The sequence below is a fragment of the Pygoscelis adeliae genome, unplaced genomic scaffold (genome assembly GCF_000699105.1).
Source record: "Pygoscelis adeliae isolate BGI_AS28 unplaced genomic scaffold, ASM69910v1 Scaffold343, whole genome shotgun sequence".
Classification (NCBI taxonomy): domain Eukaryota; kingdom Metazoa; phylum Chordata; class Aves; order Sphenisciformes; family Spheniscidae; genus Pygoscelis; species Pygoscelis adeliae.
This window is the reverse complement of record NW_008824402.1, coordinates 608557-616283: the sequence shown is the minus strand read 5'-3', so window position 1 is coordinate 616283 and position 7727 is coordinate 608557. Positions and strand designations below refer to the sequence as shown.

The 7727-nt window shown below is 41.8% G+C and overlaps 1 protein-coding gene across 1 annotated transcript; it reads left to right on the top strand.

The window, feature by feature from the left end:
* Positions 1-1371: 1371 nt before the first annotated feature.
* On the top strand, positions 1372-7490 carry LOC103913812 (tubulin alpha-8 chain). Its single transcript, XM_009320364.1, has 4 exons — positions 1372-1597; positions 4651-4799; positions 6168-6848; positions 7097-7490. Exons 1-4 carry the CDS (start codon positions 1477-1479, stop codon positions 7388-7390), a joined length of 1245 nt encoding a protein of 414 aa, XP_009318639.1. The 5' UTR covers positions 1372-1476; the 3' UTR covers positions 7391-7490.
* The last annotated feature ends 237 nt before the right edge of the window (positions 7491-7727 follow it).

Sequence of the window (7727 nt, the reverse complement as noted above, 5' to 3'; positions counted from 1 at the left end):
GTCGCCCTTTTTACAGTGTGTAGGCTGGCTGTCCTCTACTGTTGCAGTACCTTGCCAAGCCCAGTGCTTTGGCCTGGAGAGCGATGGAGTAATGGCCTTGGAGGGGAGTAGTGTGGCAGCAGCTTTGAGAAAGGCTGGTTGCAGAGAGGATGTGGATTGCTCTTCTGGAAGCTCTATATCTGAATAAACAGCTTGGATGGATGGGGAGCTGCAAAACAACAGTTCTCAGCTGTTCAGTGCTGTAGTTGAAAACAGGTGATGGGGTTTTTTTGGCAAATACAGATTTTAATTTCTTGGGGTTCCCAAGGAAATGGAAAGGACCGTGCTCCTGCTTTCCTGCATTGACTAGTGATGTGGACTAGGTAGTTCCAGGTCCTGCTTATCCTGGAATTTCAGGGGACAAATTAATTGTATCATCCAATCATAGGGTCTGAACATAGTTAAATGTGACTGTTATTCAAAACTGTCCTATATGCAGGCTCTTCTAGAATGTGTTTAACTCTGTCACTCAAAACTAGAAGTTCAATATAAAATGCCACAGATGAACAGGAGTTTGGAGATGGTTCCATTGTGGTTTGGCTTTTAATATTCAAAACCCTATGCTGAAATATTAAGGAAGCTGGGTTTATGCTCTGGACCTCAAAAGCAACTTGGGAATCCATAAATTGGTATGAATGGATCCTTTTGCTGACATGAACTATGTTCTACATAGCTTAAATGAGGCAGAGGTTTTGCCTAGTGTTAAGGAGTTCAGCACTTTGCATACAGTGCTGTGATGTGAGGCCTGATGTTCCATATTTATGAAGTGATACTAAGGGTTTTATTAAGCAAAAACTTTCTTACAGAATGGCAAAGTTCTCTAAAGTGATCAGGAGAATATTTTTTTCTGATTTTATGTATATTAAACAAAATGGCCCTGGATCTTGCAGAAGGTTTTGCTCCCTCTGGTGGCTGTGCTTCTGTGGCTCCTGGGGCTGGAGTTCTGGGGGTGATGCTTTTCTGGACACTTAGGCCAGTGACAGGTGTAGTCATCAGTTTTTCTAAATATTCAGTGTTATGAAGAGAGGAGTTGGCTGAAGGATTTGGAAGAGTTGATCAAACTCTTCCTGTCTGGTTGAGGATAGGAACAACAACGAGGAATGAGTTTGTAAAAATGACAGTGCCCAAAAGGGTCTTTCTAGGTGGAGGTGGATGATGACTGAAAGAGGCTTTTGTGTTCTGTTGTATTTTGTGCCAAATGTCCCTAACACTGAGACAATAAGGCCAATGTTTTAATAGCTTTGCAGTATGGGAGTTCAAGCTGTGTGTGCTGAATGTTTTCTAAACAGGAAACTGCTGTTTCTGCTGAGTGATCCAATTTTTTTCTCCACACAGCGTGAGTGCATCTCAGTCCATGTTGGTCAAGCTGGTGTGCAGATTGGCAATGCATGCTGGGAGCTCTACTGCCTGGAGCATGGCATCCAGCCCAATGGTACCATGCCAAGCGATAAAACCATCGGTGGAGGTGATGATTCCTTCAACACGTTCTTCAGTGAGACCGGCGCAGGAAAACATGTCCCTCGTGCTGTGTTTGTGGACCTGGAACCAGCAGTAATAGGTAAATACAGTGACCTGTGCAAGGGACTATAGAACATGCTGTAGGATTTGATTTAACTTACACATTTTTTTGACTAAGGGATCCATTTCTCTAGTCCTGCAAATGCTTTGGGGCTTTAAATTTTTACTGCATAAAGCTTGCCTACATCTTCCTAGTGGTGGAAAATACTTGGGTTTATGTTCATTGAGACAGGCAAATGTGTACTCTGGAGCTCTAAAGAATTTAAATATTACCTTCTGCCAAACTGTGGAATTAAGTGGGTCTTCTGAACATGCCTCATGCTTTTGCTATGCAAGGAACTAGTTATAACTTCTTGAAATAATATGGCATAATGTGTACAGCAGTCAATAGGAACCTTTTTAAAAGATGTGATATGTATCATTAAGCAGATTTCTTTTTGTACATTGGAATGATTCCTATGCTTTCCCAAAACATTCTTCTACTCTCTGTAGCTTGAATAGTGCTTGCAGAAATGAGTCTCAATTGCTAGCCTAAATTCAGGGACTTCCAAACATGCACTTCAACTTTCTGCTGCCTTCTCTTTGAATAACAATCCTTTTTATCCTGAAAATCAGTTGTATCCCAACCTCTGGCAACACTGGCTCTTAGTGTTCAGATGTGATCCCATGATGGGCCACTGACCAGCCCCACATTCTGTGGCATTATCTACACTGCCAGCCCAGTGTGAGCTCCCCAGTTTCACAAAACCCTTGTTCCTTGTCTCATGAATCTTGTTTTTGCTCTCACCAATGTGTGTGCCTGAAGTGATTCTGCTTGAGCTGGTTTTGTGGCTGTCTTGCCTTAAGTAGTGATTTGGGGCTCTCATAGAAGAGGAGGTCTGTATTGCTTGTGCAGTTGCTGTGTTTATCTTTCTGCAGTACATAAAGAGTTGGGAAGGGGAGATGAGTGAATAGGCTTAGACTACTCCTATATAACCAAACTGTGGGTCTCTTGTAACTTATTTTCCTTGTAACACCCCAAACCCCTTTCTGTGGCTAATACAGTAGAATGAACTTCTCTGTCAAGGGTGGGAGTGCTGGACTGATAACTTTGAAATGAGCCAAAGCACCCTTGGCCATACACTAATATCCCCAGGAGCTGTTGGAGGTCTGGCTTTCTGTTTTCTTGAGCCCTGTGGCTGTTGCTGTTGCTTCCTCTGCTGCTGGCCAGGTGGTGGCTCTCAGCAATCAGAAAAGGCTGAGAAATGAGGTGAGGGAGAGCAGGTGGCAAAGCTGTCACCTTGCCTCTGGGGGTGAGTAGCTGGTGAGTCTTGGGACAAATGGTAAAAGGTAGTGTTCTAGCACCTGTTAATGATGCAAGTGTAGTATGGGGAGATGGGCAAAAGGCTGTCTTAGGGTATACTTGGTAATACTAAAAAAAGTTAGGGTTTTGTGTTAAAGGTTACATCATGTGCCTTTCTAGGGGCTAGCCTTCTTTCTTTATTCCTGCCCTGCTTATTTGAAAATTATTGAACTAGCTTCCTAGGCAGGGCTAGCATGACTCTTCCCATTCATGCCGCATGTCCCTCTGCACTGTGTTTATGAAAAAACCTCTATTGTGCATACAGCAGCTCTGTAGTTGCCACGTTGTGTACACCAGGGATTTCTGGAGCTTCCAGATCAGTGCTGCTCTTAGTGAAAGCAGCAGGGCTGCTGTACATGTACACCAGGTCTGTGGATGTGGTAGAACACCATCAAACTTTCCACCAAGAAATAGGGCAGTAACATGTCTGGGAATTCAATGCAAGCATCTTTAAGTCTACCTGGGGTAGATTTTTAAAAACATGAAGGATAGCATGTCCAGGGGAAAGCTTGGAAAGCTGTTCCCTAAACTCTAAATTCTTTATTGCAGCACACTTTCATAGTCCAATGACTGATCCTCTTAACTCTTCAAGTTTTGTTACTTCCCCAGGACCATCTTGACTCATGTTGCCCCTATCAGCATCTTTAGGTTCTATATTTTTCCCTTTTACCCATATTTTTCCATATAATTTAGAGTGGTAATGCAGAAAGTCTTAAACATGTGTATTTTGGATGGTAGATGCCTCCAAATTGTTTTTATTCTGGTGCAGCTTGGAAATACTTTAGAGTATTGGATTGCAAACTGCAGTGGTAGCTAGTCAGTCTAAGTTCATTCAAATAGTAACTATTTTTAAATCTTGAATTCTACTTATCTTTGTCTTGCTCACTCTTTTTCAGATTAAAAAGAATATATGCAAATGGACAACTTCATCTGTAGTTAATAAAGCTCTTTGCTTTCCACCTGATTTTAATTGTAAGGATGCAGTACTGCATCAGCATACAACTCAAGAATGGCTTGAGCTAAACCAGAGACAAAGCTATGATGAGTGTCTTTGTACCTTTGTGGTAGGACAGAGCTTTAGCCTGCTAGATGTAAGTGCGTATTTCTGGTAACTAGTGGAGATACCTCTAAATCATTCTCCAGGTCTCTAGCTGGTGGGGGATGCTGTGTGTTCATTTGCATGTTTCTATATAACACAGCCATTCATGCTGGAGCTTACAGCTCAGTATTTGAATAACTGAATATCTCTACAAGAGCATGTCCTGTTCCTTTTGAACATTATTCTCTACCCTTGGCAGAAAGTACAATTAAGGGAAAGAATTGGACAAGCAAGCAGTGTAGGCTTTGACTGCCCACAGCTGCAGAAGCAATATGGCAACATCCTAGAGGGCTTGGAAAATAAGGAAGAAAAGCAGTATTTCAGATGCTGATCTGCAAAGTGGGCCTTAAGTTGTCTTAAACTGTGGAAGAATGATTCTGCTGCCACAGTCCGCTTTTAAATTGCTCTGGCAGGTCAAAAATTTACACTTATGTGTAAAATGGGACAGTTTCTTCAGCAGTAACTTCATTTTTCTTAGGTATTCAACATTTAGACTGTAGTAAGTGTTGTCACCTATTGATGGGTAGAAATCAAGCTGCTTTTTATCTGTAAGGGTTTAGGTACCTTATTCTGGACACCCTCAGAAGTTTGAAAAACCTGGTCTACATAGAAAACTAACAACTTATAAATAATATTCATCTTGTCTCCCCAGATGAAGTTAGGAATGGGACATACAGGCAACTCTTTCATCCTGAACAGCTGATATCTGGTAAAGAAGATGCTGCAAATAACTATGCTCGAGGTCATTACACAGTTGGGAAAGAGATAATTGATCTAGTTCTAGAGCGTATCAGGAAACTGGTAAGACTTTTCTTCACTGAAGGCTCTAACGTCTGTCTTTATCCTGTTTTACAGGATTTGGAAGTAAGGTTATCAAAAATATGTAGGCCTATAAATTGTGCTGTAATTTATTCCACGGTAGGAGAATCTGTGGACTTAGTCTGCATCTGTTTTTATTCTTATACAGCTGAGAATGGTTGGATTATTCCTGTCAGATATGGCTTTCAAATGGCCTAAAATGCTGATGAGCCACCCAAAACTTTAGTTTCATGTTTAAATTCAGAAAGCCATGACTGAGATAATTACGATTTGCATAGCTCCTGCTGGAAAAGGATTGGTCTCTGGCTGGGGCTCTTGCAAGGAAGTTTAAATAGGAGTGTTTGCTTCTGTGGTTTAGACTTTTGTTTGCATTTCCTGCTGTTACAATTCCTGAATTAATTTTATGGTAATAACAGAAAAGGGCAATGAATCTCAGTAAGTTGGGATGTTTCAGGTTCCTCAGTACTTTGATCATGTAGCAAATTTATGAAGATGTCAGCTTGAAGGTTAGAGTTCCCTTTTTAGGGCTGCTAAGCATGTAGTTTACTGAATCTGTCACAAAGGTAAGGAATTCTCATTGCACAAACAAACCCAGGGTATACCTCTGGTGCTTTAATACAGAATGCTAAATGAGTCTTACTGAAAAGTACACCTTTTGCAGATCAAAACTGGTATTATTCTCAACACTTGGCTGCCACTGTCTCTAAAGCGAAGTTAAGTTTGCAGCAGGCTGTACTTCGACCTGAAAAATACGGTCATAATTTCTTTTTACAAGCTGTTGGAAGTCCCTGTCAGTCCTGGGAATCAAGCTAAGCATCATGGGGCACTTTCTGAGGACAAGGCAGTCAAATTTAGTCAACTGAGAAGGCTAAAGTGGAATGGCAGTGTAATACATTTTGACAGCTCACTTCCCTGAACTGAGTTACATGCTTGCAACTCTTAGAGGATTATAGCAATAGTTCTGGGACAGGGGATTGCTCTGTTTTTGCACAGGTAGAGAATGTCAACTCAGTATAAGGGATAGATGGTCTGTAGTTCTTTGAATATTACGGCTTTTCTTGGTCATTGTTAATGGCCTTGGCCTGACAATTGGGGGTAGGGTAAGTTTTGAGGTAGTAATTTGAAGTGGAGAGGTCACCCTCCAATATGTAGGGGGCTTAAAATAACCAAGAATACAATGTTCTTTATGGGGCAGTTCCTTGATTATCAGTGGATAAATCAAATTCACTATTACTTTCCTGAAGCTTGAACAGTTGGTATGTGTCAGAATTCAGAGTTGTCTGTCTTGAGCTTGTTTTGGGATTCTTAACGTCTACACAATTGCTTTAACACATGTATCTTCTCTTTCAGTCTGATCAATGCACTGGCTTGCAGGGTTTCCTGATTTTCCACAGCTTTGGGGGAGGCACTGGCTCAGGTTTTACTTCTCTGCTGATGGAGCGCCTGTCAGTTGACTATGGGAAAAAATCAAAATTGGAATTTGCCATCTACCCTGCACCACAGGTCTCGACAGCTGTTGTTGAGCCATACAACTCCATCCTGACTACCCACACCACTCTGGAGCATTCCGACTGTGCCTTTATGGTTGACAATGAGGCCATCTATGACATTTGCCGTAGGAATCTGGACATTGAACGCCCGACCTACACCAATCTCAATCGCCTCATTGGTCAGATAGTCTCTTCCATTACTGCTTCCCTCAGATTCGATGGTGCCTTAAATGTGGATCTTACTGAATTTCAAACTAACTTGGTGCCTTACCCTCGTATCCACTTCCCGTTGGTAACATATTCCCCAATTATTTCGGCAGAGAAAGCCTATCATGAGCAACTCTCTGTGTCCGAGATAACCAATGCTTGCTTTGAGCCATCCAATCAGATGGTGAAGTGTGACCCTCGCCATGGCAAGTACATGGCCTGTTGTATGCTGTATCGTGGGGATGTTGTCCCCAAGGATGTCAACGCTGCTATTGCTGCTATCAAAACCAAGCGCACAATCCAGTTTGTGGACTGGTGCCCTACTGGTTTTAAGGCAAGTCTCAATTACATCATGATTTTTTTAACAGACTTCTCATTTACTGTCATGGGCTTATGAAGTATATTTTCTCATTAAGATGTTCTGTAGGTACCTGATTTATATTTTGAGAAATGGAGATTTAAGTTCTTATACAGAGCCATTTTCTTGGGAGTGAAACATTTTATTGAACCACTGACTTCTTTGATTGTAGTCACTGTCAAATGCTGCAGAGAAACTCACGGTCTCTTCTGCTTTTCGTGTAGGTTGGCATCAATTACCAGCCACCAACAGTGGTTCCGGGTGGTGACCTAGCCAAAGTCCAACGGGCAGTGTGCATGCTGAGCAACACTACAGCCATTGCTGAGGCATGGGCTCGTCTAGACCACAAGTTTGATCTGATGTATGCCAAACGTGCCTTTGTTCACTGGTATGTTGGAGAAGGGATGGAGGAGGGGGAGTTCTCAGAGGCTCGGGAAGATTTGGCTGCACTTGAGAAAGATTATGAAGAAGTGGGCGCAGATTCAATGGATGGAGAAGACGAAGGTGAAGAATATTAAATACAACAAGTGAATTGCAAGTCTTTGCCGTTTTACTGCCTCTTCAGTTGCTGTGTAAATCATGTTAAATAATCGGAATAAACTTCTTTAATCAAGACATTTGGTAGTGTCCAAACACTATGTACGTTCATTAACTATATGCAAGTAGTCAGTAGTCCAGGAGATAGAATTTCTTTCTGAGAAAGATAGCTGAACAAAATAATCATGCTATAGTTAGATGAGTTCTTGTCCTGAAGGCTTTGCTATTTGAAGAGCTAATAGTGCATATTCTCCCCCAGAATACAAGACTAGAAGGTCCTTGAGCTTTTGCTGGAAGATCAGTTAGCTACATTTCTTC

Excerpts from the sequence above, each read along its gene's own strand:
- LOC103913812 (XM_009320364.1), top strand. The coding sequence starts at position 1,477 with ATGCCAAGCGATAAAACCATCGGTGGAGGTGATGATTCCTTCAACACG. Across the intron at positions 1,598-4,650 it reads CCTGGAACCAGCAGTAATAG|ATGAAGTTAGGAATGGGACA; the intron begins GTAAATACAGTG and ends TTGTCTCCCCAG. Across the intron at positions 4,800-6,167 it reads TAGAGCGTATCAGGAAACTG|TCTGATCAATGCACTGGCTT; the intron begins GTAAGACTTTTC and ends CTTCTCTTTCAG.